This window comes from Echeneis naucrates, chromosome 24, assembly GCF_900963305.1.
Source record: "Echeneis naucrates chromosome 24, fEcheNa1.1, whole genome shotgun sequence".
Classification (NCBI taxonomy): domain Eukaryota; kingdom Metazoa; phylum Chordata; class Actinopteri; order Carangiformes; family Echeneidae; genus Echeneis; species Echeneis naucrates.
In genome coordinates this window covers 11,680,975-11,704,384 of record NC_042534.1, presented here as the reverse complement: position 1 = coordinate 11,704,384, position 23,410 = coordinate 11,680,975, and the positions used below count along the sequence as shown (strand labels likewise).

Below are 23,410 nucleotides of genomic sequence, written 5' to 3'. Positions count from 1 at the left end.
GCAGTATTTTCTATGACTATAAGCTTCAATAATTCAGCTTTTTGTGGCGACAGACTTTTGTGCACCTAATGCAATTTAATGAAGTACAAAACCATCACAGTAATAAGCTTCAAAACTGAAAACTGAGCTAAAGCGGCACCTTTCTGGCATGATGTTAACAATAATGGAGCATGCTTTATTTGGTGTTTGCTGAGTTGGCGTAAAAGGCTCTGCTCTTTAAACAGGAGTTTGAGATATTAAAGAACTGTGGCAGTAAACGTGCATAAAAGTACAGTGAGAAGGATGAGCCTGTAATGGCCCCAGCAGGACTATGATTGGCCGTTATTAGTCAACTGATTAAGACAGTGGTTGCAAAACATTAATGAAACAGCAGTTGCCAATTAGTTCAATTCTCCGTCTGGACTAATGCTCAGCTCCTCCTGAGCAGTGTTTTCTTTATTTGTTTTGTTACCCACATTATATATTGTAGAGTCTGAGATAAATACTGACTTCTATATTTGTTACTGTAAAAGGTGTAATACGTACAAAAGAGAAAAAGATTCTAAAAAATGTATATCTTGTAACTCTTACGAGGGTGTCAAATTGAAGTGGCTGCTGTCAGACACATCGGATAGTGTATGTGCTGTTGGGAAAAACAACACACACTAAATGTCTTGGGCCCAGGTACAGTGATGTAAACCCAAAAGATTTGGCACATTCTACTCGAGTACCTAAACTAATGGGAAACAAGAAATTTCTAAAACCTATTCCACCTTGCTAATTTATGAACACTTTGGACACACAACTACACAAGCCTTTCATCATTAAAACAGTGAACACAGTAAGAAAGCATACAGTCACACAACACTGTTTACATATTCAAAACCTGTTAATCCTCTCCAATTGTACTTTGAAGCAGCTTAGAGGACTTTTATCAATAAGTAGAGCAGAGCTGAGTTTGTAAGCCACTCACCGGGCTCACATCCCTCACAGACACAAAGGGTAGAGGCTGACATGGGGTGTGTGAATTGCACAAAAATGCAAATTAAAGATATGGTGAGAGCTGTAGTCATGAAAACAAACTATGAATAATTTTTCTGTCCAATTTAAGGCGGGGCTCTGGAAAATTTAGACCATTTCCTTGGCACAGACAAAAAAAAAAGAAAAAAGAATTGTATCAACGTTCCGAATATTCAATAATACATGCACCATAAAACTGGAATAAAAATGAGGTCTGTCGTAGTTTCCGAAAGGCTAATGCTATTATAATTCTAACCAAACAAATGCATTTTAAAGTGACTGAGAGGGGGTACACAGAAGACGGGTTCCATGCATTTAAAGTGAGGCTGTTTCTGCTATTCTTTAGAGCAGAAGTTTGACATTTTGCAAAATGCTTGTTAATCAATGACTGTTGGAGGTAGCCAAATTAGCTGAGACTACTACTGACTGAACTACTTCCTGACTCAAGCGCCGTACAAACAGGAAGAGTTTGACATTTAGAAAACGCTCTTGTTCACAATTCTTTTCCAGAGTTAGTTGGCAAAATCTACATCTTTTTTTTTAAACGCACATTTAATATGATGCTAGCTACAGACAGTTAGCATAGTTTGGCGCAAAGACTTGAAATACCAGGTCCTGTTTTTAAGATACATCTGGTTTATTTAATTTGTACAAAACTTGCAACTTGTGGATTTACAGGGGTTACTTTCCACAATATTTCTTGTCTGGGAGCAGGACTGTGACTTTGGCCAGCCTGCTTCCAATGCTTCTTGTTTTTACTCTTCGGTATTGTATGGATTAAACAAACAATGCGTTAACTAGTAAACTTTACACTTTTCACTGATAAGCAGATTTTGTTGTGATGTAACCAAATTAGCTGTTTCCTTCTGTTACCTGTCTTTGTGCTGCCCTAAAGTAACATTCTGTTTCATGTTTAATGGAAGGTGATCTTCTCATCTAATTTTTGGTGAGAAAGTGAATGAACTCATTTCCTATAATGTTACACCGGTGCTTTAACATACTGAAAACAATACCAAGATAATACTAAAGGTGTTCTTTCTGCAAATTCAGCTGTAGCGCCTAATTTTCACACTATTCTCTATTCTTATTATGAATTGACCAGGAGCTCAGGGTGGCTGTAAAAGGAACAGTTACCAAAATATCTTAAGAAACTCAGATCTATACTCATCCATACTACATAGTGAACTTTGGCACTTCTTCAACTATACCAAATTGGGAATAGCAACTTGCTAACACATATTCAGTCTGAGTTTATATTTTTGGAAATTGTGTCAAAGTCTGTGTCAAAATCAGATGAACTTCCTGTTCTTGGTGTCCAAAACAACCTAGAAAGTCTGAAAGTTCTCATCATCAGAAGCACACAAAATCATGTTTCCTTTAAAACATTACATCTAGAAAGACTGTAAGAAAACAACTCTCCCCAGAACTCCTTTTACATTCATTGTGATCTGGGCTTTATGAAAATAAGAACATTGCAATGAAAATGGCTGACGTCATAAAAAAAAAGGGGGAAAAAAAGAAACTATGTAAAAATGGATAGCATATAATACCTGTGATTATGTCTCTATAGTAACATCATACAGACCATAATGATATTTTAAGGATGCCCTGAAATGTTCATCATTCTGCTCTGTTTTGCGTAACATATTTATCTTCTTTACATGTTTCAGTTTCTTATCACACCTATTGTACACAGCTTTATGCTCACACATGTACGTGACCCACTCAGACTAACCCAGGCTTCCGTTGAAGAGGCTACATTTGCTGAACAACCACATCACCATGAACCTTTACCCAGTGGACAGATGAAAATTTCTCTTGACTGGGTTCTTTTGTGTTCTCTAGTGTGTGGTTGCACTATAAATATGTATGTAACAAATTGACAAATTTTCAATTAGCTTTTAAGTGTGGACTTGTTTCAGAGAGTTGGTAAGCCTGAATTCATGGAAGTCGGTCACATATGTATCGAGAAATATAAAATGGACATTATATGTTGAGACCTTGAACTGTATGTTGTGCTTCCTGTACTCCAACATAAAACATTTATCATAAACCTTTGAATAGAGCTTCTTTAACATTTACAAGTTATACAGTTACCAAATTGGTTTACTTCTTATGCTTCCATCAGCTTTGATACTTCAGCAATGCAAAGGGAGACAACAAGAAGAGAAAGGAAGTTAAGTCATCTTCAACAGAAAAAATAAGAAACAAGACACAAGTCCTCAAAACATTTGTCATAACCAACAATGAACGGAAGTTTTCATTTTCTTGTTTTCTCTTTTTTACAATACATTTTTTAAAAACCCCGCTGGTTAAGGTTATGGTCTCAGGTAGATCTTCCACAGTCAATCTTCACAGTTTGTGTAAAAGCAGAGAAACATTCTCGCTAGAGTAATAAAATATCATGACTATTATTATGGTCATTATCATCTTTTATTCTCATATAGTTCCATATAAATGGTGGAGGACAGGGGTGAGGCCAATCACCCTAATGAAGAGCCTGCAGTCCCAAGGTTTCTACTCTCCTCCCTGTACAATGCAATGTTTTATTCAGCAGTCGTCCTTCTCTTTTGTTAAAAAAATGCTTGTCCACAGGGAAAGAGAATCATGGGAAAAGAGAGAAGGGTATTCATCTGACGAAGTGTCTCAATTGTCCTATATGATCATAAATTGTCTTTCTGCAAAAACTGATCCAAAGCCTCACTTTTCCTGTTCCCGCTATTTTTATCCAAATTATTTGCAAACCTGTGCTCGGTGTCTTCCAGCACTGCCTGATCGGCTGCCCTCTCATTGAACTACGCATAGGCATAGGCTTAGGCGCATGCACACACACAAACACGCATACAAACACACACACACTCACACAGGCAACTGTCCAATCAGGAGTAAAATCTGGGTGTTGCACAACCCCCATACTCCCGCTCAACAAGCATGCCCACCCATCAGCACTTGTGGGGCAAAAGAAACATGTAGAAAATAGCCCATCAGAGGAAACATGAACAGAGACGTGTTCGATGTTGATTAACACCCAGGCTCACGATTCGGTTTGTAATCTGAAGGCACTTTGTTTCATGGCAGAAAGTAAAGCGGCTTCTGTTCCACAGACGGAACGCTGACTGAATGTTCGTGTCAGGCCTCACTGATTGGGCCTTTCTCTACTCTCTGCCTGTTCCTCCCCTCCCTCCACTTTTCCTCCCATTCATCCCACTCTCTGGACTCTCTCTGGCTTTTCCTCTCACTTCAGCTCATAAACTTGAACTTCTTTCTGCCCAGATCAGCTGTCTACACCTGCGTGGATTTTTCTGGATTTATTGTTCTGTCACCATACTGTCGGTTGGCCACTTGGACTCGTGAGCACAGTGTTAAAAGATACATAGGCAGCTACAGGGGAGTAAGCAGACAGAACTGAATGTTGCCAGAGTCCTTCTTTTTCTACAGTACAGCACCAAGCAGATAAGGAAATGCCAGGGTGTAATGTGATGCTGGGCTAGAGTGAAAAACAAGTGTTGGTGATTGGCATCTGGTGCAAGAAAATGAAGATAAAGATACACAGGGAAAGGTCTGATTCCATGTATTTGTAAGCAGGGAAATGCTATTTCCTCTTCAAAAAGTCAGCAGTGTCGCAATTTTGCCGCCTTCCAAAGATATTTTCATTATTTCACGAAATTGTTCTTGTGCTTTACAAACTGTCCCCCCTCAATGCTTGTGAACTCTTTAGCCAAAGTCCAGGCTCACTCATCGGCCACCTGTCTTTGTGCTCGTAAAGACGTCCAGAGTCCTGCACCGAGGAGTGTTTTCTGTAAAAGAAGTGTCTTTAAAAAATATTAGCGCATCATCTTTATTACTTTTTGTGTTACTTTTTTAATCACAATTTTTTCTCGCCTATATTGATTTCGGTCCCTCTGCCGTCCATCGGGGACCCCTGCTGCTTTCAGATGCATGAATCTTTGGTGATTGGATGCCGAGGGTATAGCTCACAGACGTTGGGTCTGAATATTTGCCTCTGAGATGACAGAGAGAAGGGTCACCTCTGACCTTCTAGCAGGGTCATCACCAAGGTGATGCATAGCAGCCATATATGTGAGGATATGGATGAAACCTTGGAGTTGGCATCTAAATAGGCATAAGAAACAGAACAAAATGGTAACTGTTGTTATTACTTACTTTAGAGAGAAAAACAAAAAAATGCCTTTTGGCTCAAAAACATAATTAATGTATCAACAAAACATGTCACAAGGTCATGTCAGATTAGAAGCAGTCACCCCCCCATTTGCTGAATGTAGTAATTCACTGTAGAACTGTGCAGGAGCATGTCTTGGCCTGGTACAGTGACTTTCTGGTCTTCATGTGAGTCTCCGCACATTGTCATGAACAACAAAGCTTAGTTTTTGTTTCAATTGTGATCATTTCCCTCCTCTGAGGCACTAATAAAGGATTATCTTGTCTTTCACACTTTACATTTAACAAGTGATGATAGGAGCAGCATTGATCTTAGCAAAAAGCTCTGAGCAGGAACATGAACAATCAGCATTACTTACAGCCAACCTGTATGGCCAGATATTGAAATGGTAACATCATGTCTTCTTAAATTTTCCTCCTTACATCACATCACCAACTCATGTAAGATTCATTATGTGAAATTGAATTGTATAATTTATAACATTACTCTGTCCTCAGCCTTGTTGACCACTTCTCAAGCTCAGAATGAATTAATGCCATCTATTGAATTCAAATGAAAGACAACTTCAATGCTAATCTTGCATTAATAAGACCAAGATCACTGACTGTCATTCTCTTTTAGATGCTTGGTTATTTTGATGGCATGAAAAATTTAAATTGATTGCCTTCATTTATCCATGTCAAAGGTACGTAGGGGTTTAAGAGGCCACTAAAATAATGCTCCTCCTCATAAATAAGATGAATTCTATCAAAAGGAACACCTGCCTACCAATTGCAGCAGACCGTTTTCTGTGTCCTGCTTTCTGTTTTTACCTGCTGTTTATTCCTACAGTGCAATTACTGCGCTCCACTCAGCCAACATGGCTATCATTCATGTGAATACAACGCTGTTGCTATGACAACTGTGTTTTCTCCCGTGAGATGGTAGTCCAATGCTGAAAACTGTCTAAGGTTAAATCCACTATTGCAAATCTCAACCTTGTCCAGTGTGGGGGAGCGAGAGCTTGGATTTGGGTAAAAGTGTGAGAAGAGGAGGAGCAGGAGGGGGACACATAGTGCTACTCACCATCCGGCAGACCTTGACATTCCCCTTCCTCAAGCGTGACATCATCGATGGCGATGTCTCCCTCGATGCCGGGTCCCCGAATACCTTCCAGTACCACCTAGAGAGAGAAATGCAAGGTTGTTCTTTTTTTTTTGCTGTTTGTTTCTTTTGAATCTGTGCAGCCTTGATAGACCACAAAAAAAAAAAAAAAAAAGAAAAAGAAAATTTGCCCCACTGCATGATACAGTCTAAAAAAGTACATAGAGCAATTTAGCTAAACAGCCCCATATAAATAATAGCACCAGGTGGCAAGCATTTGTGTCAGTTTTTAATGTTCTGGGATAGTTAGAAATGAGAGTGTGAACAAAGAAAAGACAGAAACAGAAAGCAGCCGAAACCATAATTACACTCCACAACTGCAACCATAAAAATGATGGAGAATATTGAAGTTCTATATTACAAAGATTAGGCTTCCTGATGGCAAACCGTGAGTGATATTGCTTTCTCAATAGCAATGTCTGTGGCTTTCTGTTTAATATTGAGGATTGTGAATTACTACATCAATATGCTGTCCCTATGGAAACTAATACTTCACCATACAAACACAGGCGTAGAAGAAAATAAAGGGCGACAGGGGGAATGCTGCTAGGCATTGGCCTGGTTAACATTTTTGGTCTCACCTGGAAGGATGCCGTTGGATGAATGCTTACTACGGCCTGCCTCCAACGGTCACCTTGGTTACCACTTAGTGACCACACCGGTCCCTCAGAAGAAGTTTGGCCCTTCTGCTTCAGGAAGGCGTTCAGTGTCCCTAAATGAGAGGAGACACATACAGATTGGTACAAACACAAACACACACACTTACACAATGTTTCAAATAACTCACTGTAACTCAGACCAGTGCTGATTCATGGATCATTTGCTGCTGAACACAGAGCTTAATAATAAAAACTGTAATTTTTTTAAACTGTTTTTGTGGTATTACCTTTGTGGTATTTCTTTCCTGCTGCGCTAACATACTGAAGTAGGTCAACGGTTCTCAAGGTAACCAGTCTGTTGCCATTACCTCTCAACGCTCTTTTGTATGTGGAGATGAGTTAGACAGACTTGCATGGAAGGCAATTTTCCAAGACACACTTCAAATCATTTTTTTTTTCTGACAGTATTCAGTTCATAGTCTACCAGACTTATTACTGTGGTCGTTATCTTAACTGTTCACTTACTCTACAACTAACAGCAAGGGACATGTAATTCCCTGGAACAGCCCTTTTTGTGTGCTACAATGTTACTTGCAACAGTTCACTGAACCGGGTTAAACTTTTTACTCCATGGTTAACACTAGCTAATTCAACAGATACTTCGACTGTTAACTCCAGGGTAAAACTGCAAGCAAGGTTGGAACCAGACTGTTAATTTTAATATTCACCTCTGTCTCCCACCTTTCAGATTTATGTATTATTCTGCATTCAGAGCAGAACCAACCAGTAGCAAAGGTTAGACTTAGGTCTCATGAATTGATACATTTATTAAACTGTGGTTCTGTAAGTAATGATAAATCATTCTCTGTTTCATAATAATCCAGATTAATTATCACTAATAGGGAATGTGTGATGAGAATTTTGTGGCGTGTAAATACTTTCCTGAGAGTTTTAAACTATTTCTGCTCAGTCCAAATTCCTGTTTTATCTCACCTGCATTTCCATTAAAACTGCACAGGAGGAACTACAGTACAGGATGTCACAGCTGAAACCAGCTCTACATTTCAAAATGAAATATGACAATCCCATTTCAACTGAATTCATAAATAAAACCTTACAATAACACAGAAATCCAGCTTCTTATTGAGACAGAATAGTTGATATACCAGGTCTGTGGTGAAGACTCCTCTTGTCTGGCCGCAGGCTTTGATATAAAACTGTCAGATGATGACACAGAGTGCAACCACTTTACCCTCCTCTCCAAACCCACCGATTGTGTTAGTTTGCAGCAAGACTTTGTGATTGAGAGAGAGCAGGGTCCTCCAGGAGTGGGCCAGAAAGGAGAAGCAAGACCTGACACCATGGTGAAAAGCAATAGGACCAAAGCTCTGAAGTCAAGTGAATTTCACAAGTATGTAAAGCAGCACCTTCCCACTGACACAGCTGGTGAGCAGAAACAGCAGTGTCTTGGCCTGCAACCTTGCTTTTGATGCATTCTTGCCTCAGTGAGGTGCCTCATTACTGTAGAGCTCCCTTCAAAAAACAAGTTGGTGCTGAAATGAGGGAAAGCCATAGTGTATGTCCCTGTTCATATTCTCTCATCAGCACAGTATACATTTTCCCCAACGACAGCGCAATCTCCAGTGAGAGATGAGCTCTTGTACAGAACATGACCTGCGGTTTCATCTACCTCTGAAGTGTTTAGGATGTAGGAGGATTCTTGCTGAGCTAGCTGGCTTACGTTCTCTTTGAACTCATTGGGATGTAGGTGGTTATGTCAGTGTCATCACATCCTGAGCAAAGGCATATGCTGTATATCCTTTGGAGTACATTTCTTGAAAAGAAATACCTGTGGCAGACACTTGTGAAATTTGAAAAGATCTGAGAGGAGAAAGATGTGACTCTGGTGAAGTGAGAAATAGCTACTGGAAATTTTCAATTATGTAGTGAGGATGAGCGCAAGGGGGATCGAGCTGCAGTACCACCCTCCTTGCTAATGAAAGGATGACTACATTGCAGAAGGTCAGGCTCAAAAGAGACTGGCTTGGTGTGCTTTGCTGGAGACTTAATCCTATAAACAAATGCAACATGGGCTCCAAAGGCAAACTTTGATGTGTGCTTCAGTCATTAAGTGTGATCTTGTCTCAGATTTCACCCCGCTAGCTAACTATGGAGGAGTTTCTTTGAGCTTCTGCCACTGTTTTCATCAGCATGTAGGCGAGACTCCTTATTGACTCAATCTGGCCTTTAGCAGTGCCACGCCACAACTTGACTGTGACTCACCTTAAGAGCAGAGTCCCAGAGTGCATCAAACTCCCAGCATCTCTAGATGGAGCCGTGCCATGTTTGATGACTTTGTGGCTCAAATATGACTAAATATGAAAACACCTTCAACTACTTATAACAGCAAAGTTGTCTGTGATGAAAAAAACAAATACAGTACATGTGAACATATATTATTTGGACAATGTGTCATACAAATTCATTCTCTGGGTAGAAAATATCACAAACCAACATTCCTCAGCTCAGGGGCAAATTTCTTTCATGGCTGGAGAGGCAGAATACTAAATGGAGCATGGCTATAGACGATCTGAGCTGGGTTTCAAGTCCTTGACATTTAGCCCATTCATCATAACACGCCACAGTCTGGGCATGGGCTTCACCACAGACGGGGAGGGAAGAGAAGAGAGGGTCTGGCTGGCGATCAATTTGAGCAAATTGGAAATGTCATGGCCTACTCAACCTCGGCAGGGAGCCGGAGGAGCTCTCATCTCCCTGCTGAGCAGCCCTCCAATGGCTCTATCCTTACATTCCCTCCACCTCTCCAGATGTTTGGTCCGTCCCCCCAACCTGGACACTTCCACTCTGCCTTTCCATTGTGGACAGCTAATGAGTAGTCTGGCTAAATTTCAGCCCTTGTTGTGTCCTGCTGTCATCTTGGTGTGAAAGGTTCAGATCACCCGTGTTAGAGTATTTTTTCCATTTCCTCTGCTGTTCAGTAGGAAAGCAAGCTTAGGTGTTTAAAGATATTTATCAATATATATATATATAAATGAACATTTATTTGTTCTAACCCTGCTTTAGATTTTCTTACATTTCCGGTTGAAGATATGAAATGTAATGCTGTAGAGAAATGTGTGAAACACCTCTCTAGGCTGCAATTTATATCCAAATGAGAAAAATTGTTTATTACGCAATGCAGTGACCTGTAAGCCTATTTGTATTCTTAATATAAATTGATCAAACTTTAAAGGTGATATGAAAATGATCATTTCTAGTTGTGACAAGAGATAAGACATGACTAAAAAAACATTAGCCAGTGTACTAAAAACAAGAAAAAAAAAGAAGAGAGAAAGCTGAATGGGTTGAGTGGGAGCAGCAGGTCCAGCAGAGGCTCAGAGTGTAGCAGGTGGAGGGTGGAGACAGCACTGATACCACCGATGTCTCATCAGAATACTGAGGTAAATGCAGCCAAATGTTCACTGTAAACATCTTTTTAGAAGCGAGCTGCCAGCCTGTGGTGATTTCACAGTTTACTGAATGTCAATTTCAAGTTCAGCGCATCAGGCGTATCAAATTCACTCTCTTTTTGAATATACTGTATCTTTTTTTATTTTATATTCATTTTGATCTATAAACATATCTTTAATACGAATTGAATAAAACAGGATGAGCTTTGCTTTTATAAAACCTAGACTTCCTTCTTATTATTGAAGCACTTTCTACAGTACTTTGAGTACATAAAAGTAGGCAATTGTCTAACAAACTACTCTCATACCTTAACAATATCCTGGCCCCAAGATACCGAGATGACCTTGCATCCCCAGCCAGAGAAGCCCTGTCACATACCCACTGGACCTATGCAGTAGATAATGATAACAGGGTGCAGACAAATCACCACTAGTGACCCTCAACAGTGCTGTTTTTGTGCTGGAGATCCAATCTTGCTCACCACTCCCAAATTCACAAACACACCACCAGCACAAACAACATGCACTCAGAGGAGGAGTGCTTGTGGTCAGCTGATTGTGTCCCTGGCGAAGGAAGCCAAAAAGTGAGATGGAAGCCTGAGAGTCTCCCTACTGTCTTCAAATGGACCTTACAAGTTTGTTATCTAGATTCACAGAGAATTGCAAGAGCTAATGCACAGGATTTTCATACACACCTTTATGGGGATTTGTTGCAAAAATGAGATATTGTTTGCTTGAAACATCTGACAGCTGCAGCTACAAAATTTCAGTATGAAAGTGCAAAGCTCTCCACTACCACAGGGGCCAACTCTCTGGTAACAACTGAAACTATGCTGCTTATTGGAAAAAGTGCTGTTGCTTTGATTCTTTGTAATTTTTTTAACCACAGTGTGGCTCTGGTGTTTTGTCTGTTCTTTTATGCTCAAGCAAAAAGAGAAACCCCACTGGGAAACATGTAGGTGGTGCACAGCAAATTTAAGAATCTCATCTCTCAGTTTCTATTAGAAAGTCACTATGATGTCCCACAGATGCTTGATGATGGACTTTTTTTTTTTTTTGGGTAGATAAAATTTATGGCGGTTCCTTGTTGACTTTTTAGTTCTGCACCGATAAGAACACATCTCCTTAATTCAGCAAAGGATTTCCAAAGCAACCGAAGGACAGAACAGGGACATATTCTTTCAAGACTGAAAGTAGTCACCATCTAACTCCATGAACTACTGAGCAATGAATTAAATTAAAGGGATCTTTTCCACAGACTAATTCAAAGAGTAAAACTCTTGTCATATAAGCTGAGGCCAATGAAGCATATGAGTGAATCTTACCTATGTGTTTTCCATACATGTGGTAGAAGAAGCCGAAGCAGTAGGCAGGAGGGTTGGTGATACCGTAGGGGTTTTTTGGTGCTACGTTGAAAAAGGGACTGACAAGCCGCGCCTGGTCTCCTTCTTTCCGCGGCCTTGAAGTCTCAATGTACATATAGAAACCTGGAGACAGACAATAACAGGTGTATATGCAGGAAGCTACTGTAAACAGAATGACTACCATTTTAAATTATCTTCACTGAAGACCCCAAATACCTGACAAATGACAAACTAAGAGAAAAAATGTAAGCAATAATCTGGGTGTATGTCTACTGCAAGCACTTATGTATGTGTATAAATGTGAGTACGCCTCTCAGATATCTTTTACGTTGTTGGTCAAAATCATTATCACCAATGGAAGACAAACCCTGAAGAATAGATTGCTGTGTTCAGAGGACCATGACTGCTTTCTCACTGGCTTCACTCTAAACACTGGGTTAAAGCGGGGCATTCTCGGTCATGCTCAGCTGCTTTTTCAGCCAGCCTGTGATAGCATGATGGAAATGAAACCCTCCGTATCAGAGATAAGGAGCAGGTCTTTCTAGGAAGGACATTTTTCCTTTTACTAATACGAATGGCTGGAACAAATCAAAATGATAACAATGGTTGTTACATTTATGCTCCCTTGGTCTGACAGTCGTGGACAGCAGAGGTGATGGAAGAGAGTCAATCAGTCCCCTCATTGTGCCTGAGCCAAATCTCTGCCCAGCCACCGGCACAGGGATGGCAGCGGCTGGAAGTGAGCGGCTCCACGCCCCTCCAGCCAAAATCAAATGGAATATCTCCCTCTGTTGAATCTCATATCAGCTAATTATACGCAAAGAGGAATGGGGCTGGTAATGAAATGCTGGACATTTTGAACACATTAGGTGATTAAAGCCAATGCATTATTTACTGCATCAGCTGCTGCTGGTACCACAGCAGTATAATAGACACTTCTCTTCCACCAAAGATAACTTCAGTCTGAGGATTTTATATGGATCCTCGGATGGATTCCTACAAATCCAATTTGTTAATTGGCTATTTAAGTTGTTGAATATGAAATACCTGCAGGTAGCATACTGAATACTAAACACTCAGAGAGTCCTCTAGTTTAGGGACCCACAGAAATAGTATCATTTACAGGATAATTTTAGAAGTAAATGGTCAAACCCGCTTCTTGTGAAATTGCGCTGCATCAAAGCACTTCTGACGTGCGCAACTGAAATCATCAGTATTATCCACATGGGAACACGCCAATCCTTCCAACTTGTTTCATCACAACACACAGTGACACTATCAGTGCCATGTTAAGAAAATAAAGCCACAACGTAATCAACATCCAGTGTGACTAATTTTATGTCTTGCCACATCATTTTGCAATAACATTATAATTAGACTGTCAGGGCGCTCTGGGAAATCCTGCATTTATGCATGGATTACATAGGAAATAACACTGTGGTGTCCATTTAAATGTGGGTATTCAAACTATTTCTTTCCGGAGCAGGTGCAGTGTGGTACAGCTGGTAAAATAATCACTTACACTGATACCAAATGTGTTTTTTCTTTTTGTGCTTAACGATAAAATAAGATGGCTCACTTTTAAACATAAATATCCATAGGAGGAACATAATTGGGAAACATGGTTCATGAATATTGCATCTAGTTTGCTATATTATGCACCAGTATGTTACATATATCTATCTGTGCATGTGAAAATCTGTGACAAATGCATCATAAACACAGTCATATTTGCAGATTTATTTATTATTACAGATAGTTTAGAGTTGAGTTTCCAATTGAGTTCTCTTTTCTCTTTACAGATTATAGTAGAAGACTAACAACAGCTGCCAGGCCTTGGAAGTGATGCTTTTTTAAGACTACAGCAGCTCTATGACTGGTCAATCACTCATCAAGGCAGGTTTTTAGGTCAGTCATACTCTAAAGAAGACTTACCTTGCTTGGAACCACTGCGGTCAACACTAGGCCCAGTGTTGGGTGTATATTTGGTGTCGCGGGTAGCAGCACTGTGCCGCGTCCAGTCAAAATCATCATTCTTGTCCTGGGTGAACATGCAGATTAGCTCCTCCTCAAAGCTGCAGTGGAACTCTCCTAGTGAGCAAAAGAGCAGAACTGGGCTCTAACATTCACAAAATCACAAGAATAAAATTACACAAAGTCTAGTAGCTACAGCACAGTATGCAAGCAGTCTGACACCTTCTGTAGATTTATGAGATTTCCGTGGGGGGAGTGTAAGTAATAAAAGGGATATATAACAGCTTTGTCCTAATTGCACCATACAATCTGGTGAGCAACTTCTAAATCAAGATGTGATTTCTCACTGACTGTAGTGCAGACATCAGAGTGTTTGGTTTTTTGTGCACCACAGACAGTTTAGTTTAGTTTAGTTTAGTTCATAAAGAAAGTCTTTGCTGCATTCTGGAAACACCCAACAGCGATGTGTGTTTGTGTGCGAGTATCAAAAGTGGTTATTAGAAGGCAGACCATGACAGGCCACGACTGTAACAAGATGGATAGCATTCAATAAACGCACACTCACACACACAGCCTCTGTAAATAATGTTAAATCAAATACAAATCTCATGTGAAAGAGGTTCGAAACAGTAAATCATGATTTTTCAAAGGCACTAATGGATTATCTAGGTGTTGCTTTACATTGTGGAAGTTGCATTACCTTCATGAAAAGTGAATCTGTTGAACTGTGTTGCTAATAATTTTTGAATAACACTTTTTCACAGTTGAAAGTAAAAAAATTCCTCAGCTGTTTCATAGTGTCTCAGAAGTAGAACTTTATTTAATCAGTTTTTAAAATTGACTCCACCCTCCTGCTTCTCCATCACTCTCCATCTTGTTTGTACTGGGTGCACAGATAGAAATATTGAGTGCCGCCCCTCTGCCTTCTCTCCGCTTCACCCTCCCATCTCCTCCATTGCTCTCCACGCCCCTTTGACAGCAATTCTTAAACTACTGGAGTGTGCAAAGGGGGAATGAAAGTGTGGGTTTTTCACCCTTGAAGAAAAAAAGAGAGTAACTGTTACTCTAGCTCGAGGTTATGATGGGTCGCATGCAGGGGAGAGTTGACAGGTAAGAATAAGAAATTGCATGTGTGGGGATGAGCCCGCTTGCTTTAATTAAGGAGTAGAGGGAGGTTTAACAGTGTCAAAAACTTTATTTAATTCATGTAACAAACAAAGCAGAGCACCTAACCAGAGGACACAAGGCTGCTGAGCGGTGTCCTCAAAGAGATAGTAAAAAGGAACATTTAGATTCAAGATGCTGGTATGTGTTCTGATAAATATTCATTGATTTATTAAAACGTAGCTGGGAGCAGTTTGGAGTGGTGACCTTGAGAGGAGCCGAATCTGCAGCTTTTATGCAGGTAATGGAGGTAACATACTGTAGACAAAGGTAGAGAGTGGGTGGATGGGCCCAGGGATGGAAGGGGGCAGTGGTGCTACGAGGCAGAGAGGGGGAGAGAAAGAGATATAGAGGGTGAGAGCAGGAGAGGAAAGAAGTGGTGCTGTGGGAGAGTAGAAGAAGGTGCCAGGTTGCAGGCACTCTTGACTCTTCTCCTCATAGGCATGCAGATTTAAATGGCGGTCTCGCTCCTGGCACTAGACGCTGTGAGCTCAACTAAATGTTTTTGCCTTGTGCACATGGGAGAGATGGAATGATTCGGAGAACAGACAGAGGAAGAAGCGAGCAAGAGGAGGTGTGCAGATAAGATAGTTTCCTTCAGGGATTTAGATAATGATGTTGGTGATTAGGATGTTTGTTATTATGTTGGCAATGTTTTTATGAACACCCAGCAAAATATATATTGATAGAAATAAATAAACGACCCGCAATACACAACAGGATAGTGCTGAACAGCAAACAGTAAATAAGTGTGGATTCTCAAGATGTAAAAAAATGGGATTCTGTGAAGTTTCAACAGAATGCTACATAAGTGGCGCTAAACATTAAAGAATATCAACACATATGGCACAGATGCATGCATAAGTAATGCTCACAAAACACAGAGTGTGCAAATGCACTCACAGGCATAAACGGAACTACATATCTCACGCAAACACAGTGTCCAAAGTCCAGCAGAGATTTCAGACTCAACATGTCAAACAGCCTAAATAAGGTTTACTCTCAGTTCCTACAGGGATGTCTTATTCATCATGCTTCAATTAAGACTGCTTAGACGTTCCTCCAATGCAGTTTGACATGTTGACAGTCAGATCTCTGTGGTGTGTACAGTTACTTCAAGTTTCCCCACTGTGTTCACAGACTGTGCTATGACAGACAGAGTTTGCTCTGTGAAAAGAAATGCAAAGTGAACTTCACATTACTTACTCAGATGAGGGTTGATGGGAGCTGTGAAAGAGAAAGGTCAGACACGGTCATTAATATAAAATATCTTTGCTGTTCAGATGTTGAAAGAAAACATGCACAGAGACACATACAGCTGTACAGGCACTTAAACGTTCATCCTGTAAAACATGGTGTGGCTGTTTTGTAAGCTCTGCTACATTCTATACAGGATACAACTCAAGCATATACACAGAAGCTGTCCTGCTGTCATCTGCTGTTTGCTGTAGAGCTAATAAAAGTCTGCATATACAAAACTTTGCTTAGTGTTGCACTAAAGCGAAAACAAAATGAAAGAGGCGCATGAGATGACTAGAAATATTCCCCTATGATATTAAAAGATGACAAACACATTAGAGAGTGTTCTGCCAAGACGGTGTGCAAGCAAATAGAAAATACATATGTAAACGGGAAGCGATCCACTGGCACACAAAATACAGTGATTATTAAGCAGAAAGAAGGAGATGATTGCGATTTTGAAGTGGAAAAGGTGACAGCAGTCGTTCTCTTGCTGTTATCAAATGTAAATGACAGAGGGATTAGGAAGACCAGCCTGACCACATTAATAAGCTTATAGTGCAACTGCTTATCTTTATTGCCATTTACCGGCATTGCTGATGTTCTTGACCAAGGTGACTTCCACTTAGAGTGCTAAGCCGATTTTATACTTCCATTTAGAAGCCAATAAATCATAAAAACTAGTAATAATCACAAGTGTGTCAGCTAATAACTTTCCTGTAACATCCTCGATTCTTTTTTGTTTCTACAGAAACTTTCATATCAAACACTGATAAGTTTAGGTCACTGAAATCAGGCGGGGCTTCATTTGCATTCTGTCCACTGAACCATGGTTCAATGCTCCCCTCATTGATAATTTGAGGGGTTACTGCTGCAGCAAACACAGAAAGGTCAAGGGTATCACACAGAGTTGCAACAAGCCAGTTAGTCTGCACTTCACTTTTTGCAGAGTAAATACCATTTAACCTGTCAAGAAGATTCACGAGCATTTTCATGATCAATTGCTGACCGGCTGAATAGATGCGATACATCAGATTTACTACAAAACTATGTTGCCCTGTGATTAATGAAACCTTGCGGCTCATGGGGGGAATTGATTTTAATCCAGCCAATTAAAGTGAGTAATAACAAATCAGTTCTACAAAGGAAAGCGTGTAGTGAAGTGAGGGAGAGTAGGCCTACACAGGACTGGTGGAATTTTTTAAAAGCAAAGAGTCAAGTAGTGATTTCTCTGTGTTGTTGTGGGGCTCATGGAAATGTATGTCCACTTGTTTGCTTGTAGTGTCGAGAAGAAAATACCAACACAAACACGCACGGCGGGAAACAGAGTGCGAACAAACTATTCCATTTCCATTTTATAAAACATTCAGTGAGGTGCACCGCAGCAGCTGAATCCTCCCTGTCAGTGAGAGGCAGGAGAATCGAAAGAATCGGCAAGGCACCCTCAAACGTACATAAGCTTTAATAATCTTTTATGTTACTGATTGCGAAAGTAGGGAAGTCCCAGCATTCAATGCTTCCTTGTCAATCCACAAAGGACTGCACAGAGCGTCACTGCAGCAACAACAGAGTCTGTGGGGAGAGACAAAATCATCTGGGCTGTGGCAGAGAACATTTTTTAGATGACAACTAACAGCCTCGGGTCTGTGAAATGGATGCTGAGTTTTCCAACAAAACTCTGTTCTTTCAGTCCCCACTCCCCCACTGCTGGCTGACTCTTTCCCTCTCCAACACCCATTTATTGCAACTCTCCTCGCTTCTGCCCACAATCCTGACTACTCCTCACTCCTCCTTTCTTCCAAAACTGTGGTTATGAAAATGTGTCCATGTTTTTTTTTTTTTACCTGCAGCTTGCACAAGCTGATTCCCTGTGCCTTAGTCCAGATGAATGTGTCTGCTCAAGCAGTGTATCTACCCCTACTGAGGAAATCAAGCTGAGCACAGAGCAAGCCCAGAGGCTACGACTGCTGTGCATGCACACCCATTCTTTAAAACACACACGTGCACACAAACCTGCACACATACACACTAACTGATGATTTCAATGACTGTGCTGTATGTGGGTAAACAAACAAGGAATAAAATAAATTGAGACTGAGCTCTATTATTTAGCTAATCAGTTTCAAATACATCAATCTTTTCAGATTTTTGTGTATTTGCTTCTGTAGCCCAAAAAACATTAGTATGCCTTTTCAAATAGATTTTCTTAAAATGCATTGTTAAAGCAAAAGCGTGAAGAGCCCACAGGCAAGCTGCAAAAGTTTTAAAAATATATCTATTATTTCTATCTTAATGCTGCAGCACACTGTTTTACCCTTCAGCCGAAAGGGCCTCAAATAATGATCAAGGATGAAATATAATTTTGATAGCTCTCAAGGTAAACAGTCCCAGCAATCTCTGAGTGAAGTGGGCTCTTTGAAACTTCAGTTACGACAGGTGATGTACTCAAACCCCATATGTGAGGCGTGTCTGACACTACTTTTCCAACTGAGAGGACAAAGCAAACTGCTGGTTGATGCATGAGTGTTCCCGGTCCAAATTGCCTAATTCTGATTGAAATACAAAGTGAGCTCACTGACCGTCAAAGGACAGCTGTCTACAGAGGCTGTTCCAGATACAAACACTGACTTGTAGCAGACAATTCCATGGCTGCAGCCCAGTGTCCTAATCGACAGCTGTGGAACAACTTCTTCTTCTTCTTTTTTTTTTTATATTACTTTTACTGACTTCATATAATCCACACTCTCCAAAATTCTCATCCATCATGTTTAGGGGGTCTGGCTAGGTGCCATGACAGTCTGAGAAAGGCCTGTGATTGCATTTGACCACAGGTTGGAATAATAACAGTGTGGGTAAACGTAATTCTGCAATCTTACCCTCATGTCCCCCTGATAAAAATTACACAGCCAACATCACGCTTTTGTGTCCTTCAATCAAATTCTGGGAGGATATATAGCTCTGCACAGTTTCCACAGTAGCACACACAGACACACACACACACAGACACACCCAAACACAGCCAAGCCATGCACAATCCTTTCCAACAGTATGTGCTGTCCTGTTCCTACATCAACCAGCATATATCATGCAAGGCAAACCACTGAATACTTATTGGACTTCCACAAGGGTGATCTTTACTGTTGTTGAAAAGTTCAGCAGAGAACTGAGACAAAAAAAAAAAAAAAAAAAAAAATGCGGGGAAAAAGAAAAAAGTTTTTGCTGAGGGTGAGATGTGGAGAAAAAGACGACTAATGCGAGCACAACCAATGGATTCCATGAGATGTGTGGCATAGTATATCATATGTGTGTTTTCATATCATGGCATTAATGTTATTGTGATGTTAATGTGATTAAAACTCAGAACGTTTCTTTTAGTAATTAATTGGTTCAGTACAAAAGGTAACATCTGCTATGTTAAAAGGAGAAGGAAACAAGACTTATTTTAACATGCCAAGCAAAGAAAGCCATTTGAATGTCAGGTAGTCCACGAATCACACAATGAATGCAGCTGCCATAAACAGATACACAAAGCATATTCGCTCAGCATAACCAAATTGTTGGTAGGTTGGATTCTATTGACAGACTGTACATTGACAAGACTGTAACGTGTATAAAAGGAATAGATATGAAAAGCAAGAATTCTAATTCCCTTCTCGACTACGGACATGTTTCATCACAATGCCACACATTTTCTCAGGCCAACAAGAAATCTAAGGATTATTTCAGCATTTTTGGAAATATATTTACTCGCTTTCTTGTAGATTCCTCTTCCAGCAGAGTCAGATGTGAAGATCGATACCAATCACCAAATTCTCTATGCACTGAATGCATATCTCTAGCCAGCAGCTGGTTACTGTAGCTTAGCATGGCTTAAGGATAGGGAAAGGGGTACGCAGGAAAGGGAAAACATCAGGAGCAGAAGACTGTAATTAATGTGAGATTTAGGGGGATTTGACTCTGGGAGAGGCATCTCATTGTACATATTACTGTCAGATGAATAAAAATGGAATAAAAATTGATTATTAAGAAATAGAAGTGGTGTTTTACTGTGAGGTTTGACAGCAGGCTTCAATATGAAATCTCCTTTGGAGAGAGTGAAAGTGTTATGAACACAAAACAGATGCTGGGTTTGTCATTTCAGCAAAATTTAAACCTGTCTTTGCAGCTCGGGTGACACAACCATCCTTCATCTTACAGCTGGGGACAGCGTAACTGCTCTGGTGTTTTCTTGCCAACTCAGAAAAACTCCCTACTGTTGGTTTTATTGTGCATCAAGATGATCTCTCAGTCCACTGGGCAATGATAAGAAAACTCACTTGTACTTCTCAGGCACAATGGGACAGTAGCATTTATCCTTACAGCTAAAAAGAATAATCAGAATTATTTGGTTTGCTTCTCTGCTCTTATGCACATGTATACACATTTAGGGTCATGGGAACTACATTTTTATATGCTCTGTTAGGAGGCAGGAAGGACCTTGGTTACCATTGCAGGGCCGACAAAAAAAACAAATAAAACAAAACATTCACATTTAATCTGGAGACTGCTAGTGTGTGTATTTTTTCAATAAGGAAAATGCAGTTGTGATGCAACAGTGTGCAAACTAATGAAAATGGAGTGGTTCAGACTGAGACTTGAATAAAGATTTAAAGTTTGATTTCTCCCACATATATATCTTTGTATATATAGAGATATATATAGAGATATATATGTGTGTGTATGTGTGTGTGCATGCACAAGGTTATTATTTATGAATAATATAAAAAAGTCAAAGAAAGACAAATCTAATCATCTGTGACATAGCCAACTAATTGTTTTTATTAGGCCCAGCTGGTGGTTTTCAAATGTGAAGGCAGGTGCATATTTAAATTGCATGTTTGCAAAAAATGTTGCACACTCTGGGTAAACTGGGTTATTGTCTCACATCATTGTGTATACATCTGTGATCACTGCTGCCTGCCTGGTAGCCGCACAGATACGCCTTTGACTTGGGTGACCAAGCATTAAATCAGATATGACTTAAATGAGCAGCAGAGGATTTTCTCCTACATTACATTACATACACTCACTCGCTTATCCATAAGGGTTACGGGGGTGCTGGAGCCAATCCCAGCCAACTGTCACGGCGAGGGCGGGGTACACCCTGGACAGGTTGCCAATCCATCGCAGGGCCACATTACATACATACTAACTATATACTGTGCAGGCTAATCATCCAAGGACACAGTGACTTCTTTTAGAGTACAGCATATCTATGAGTAGCTCCTGTCTTCCTTTGTGCACTGCATTGTGGGAGAATTCAACAGCATACTGAATCAGGATTGAGTGTGCCTACCAACAAGCTTGAATATACTGCAAATTCTATTTAGTATGTTGTGTGAATTTGGGACTCATGCAAGGAGACTTGAAGCACTGAAGTTGGCCAGCAGGTTGGTATTAGCTGCTTTAGAAACACTTTATTTATCATATTATATGATGATTCAATCTTTAATCTGGTCAGTGCTTAGCAGCCCTGACAAACCTCCTCTTTATGCATTGTTGATTTAACTAGGATTTACTATTCATACTGTATATGTGTTATTTAGTAGTCCTCTCTGCACAATGTGTGCTGTTACTTTATCCTTTGAGATTTTGCTCAACCAGCATCCATTGTCAATCAAACCTAACCATATAATCATTTTCTTGAAAGGGCCCCTGATGTAAGTGCATCTGACTAAGAACTTTTGTTAGTTCATAAGGGCTAGATTATTTCAGTTAGATTAGATAGATTCAGTTCACTTCACCATGAATTAGAAGAACCATGAAGCCTATGTGCTATGACTTGCATCCAGTTGATGAAAGGGAAGTGATAATGGAGATGATCCTGAACTGCATTTCACACATCAGTCTTAACGGGACATGCTCTCTGAGCAGAGTGGCTTCGGCTGTGTTCTGTTAGCCTGCTGCAGTGACACTAGCTGTGGGTGGGAGAACAGAGCAGCCCTAGAGTGATAATTAGTCCAGTCTCTAGTTGGGCAGCTGATTCACACTGGTTTTCTCTTTTTTCTTTTCTTTACTCTGTTCCTCTGTATCTCCCTTCTCCCATCAGTCCCAACTTGGCTTCCTCCATTTCTCCTTCTGTGCCTCTTCTGTCTTAATTAGCCTCCATTGTCTTTACTTCTCTTTGATTGGTTACACTTTGAAGGATTAACAGGGGCCACACAAAATCGCAACCTTCTACAAAAATACCAGCAGAAAAACTTTCTTTCTTTTTCTCTCTTTACCAATTCTATTTTCACCAACCATGATGAGCTGCAGTGAAACTGAATTATTCACAAATGCAGCAGAACCACTCAGAAAGAGCTCAGCAGTCAGTGATAGATGGAAAACAGTCAGCCGGTTTGTTCCTCAAAATGCACATCTCAAGTACCTGTAAATCTGTCCACTGGCACTGCTGGGACAACTGCGGATACTACTGTAGCTTTTGTATTTCAGCCAGTAAAACATCCCACAGGCTGAGCATTCTGCGTCTATTCTCAAGCAGCTTTTTCATTCTGCAGAGGAATATCATGCGTTTTGATGTATTCTCACTTGTCGAGCAGTGCCCAGTCCGTCCATGATGTCATTCTGGCTGCTTTACTATAACTATAGTGCTCATTTCCAATGTGCATCAACCAAGTTGAATCATATATCATTATTTATTGCTATTTTTGCACTCTTATGTAGTATCTGGCTACAGTGGAGTCACATGGCAGAAAAATATTTGAATCTACTGTTACATTTTTCAGTCACATAATTTCATTTATGTCTCAATAATCTAATCACAGAAATCTGCCTTTGCCCCTTTCCATGATGGATCTGACTCGGGTAATAAAGGTCACAAGGAAGAGATGATTTGTCTATTGATCAACATTCATTTTGCTCAAATGAGCAAAGAAACACAGCTGGCTGATTTCAAGCTGTTTGCTGATGACTGCATGAGCTAGATCCAATTCAAATCATTCCAACGAATTCACTTTTTACTGGTGCAGCCTCGTAGATGTCATACATAATGCATCATCACCAGGATTATCTTAATGATTGCTAAAGCCAGAGTGAACTTTTGATAAGCATCAGTGTTGATGAACATGTGCCATAATGCATCAGCATAAACCCGAGCTGGTTTGGTTTCTTAGTTAGCTGAAGGATAATATGGCCAGCTGGAGCCATAATTCTTCCACCTGTGCAATCCCATGTGAAAGAGAAAGTGAATGTTGCTCTCCTGTGTCTACCCAACAGTTTCTCTCTGTATTGTCCAAA

At 40.2% G+C, this 23,410-nt stretch overlaps 1 protein-coding gene across 1 annotated transcript in view; it reads right to left on the bottom strand.

The window, feature by feature from the left end:
* Positions 1–5,023: 5,023 nt before the first annotated feature.
* LOC115037355 (MAM domain-containing glycosylphosphatidylinositol anchor protein 2) overlaps positions 5,024–23,410 on the bottom strand; it is a 145,483-nt gene continuing 127,096 nt past the window's right edge. The window contains exons 13-18 of the mRNA XM_029495824.1: positions 16,100–16,120; positions 13,691–13,846; positions 11,717–11,878; positions 6,904–7,034; positions 6,245–6,341; positions 5,024–5,112 (exon numbers count right to left, since the gene is read on the bottom strand). Coding sequence (XP_029351684.1) covers positions 5,024–5,112; positions 6,245–6,341; positions 6,904–7,034; positions 11,717–11,878; positions 13,691–13,846; positions 16,100–16,120 — 656 coding nt within the window. The remainder of the gene's footprint in view (positions 5,113–6,244; positions 6,342–6,903; positions 7,035–11,716; positions 11,879–13,690; positions 13,847–16,099; positions 16,121–23,410) is intronic.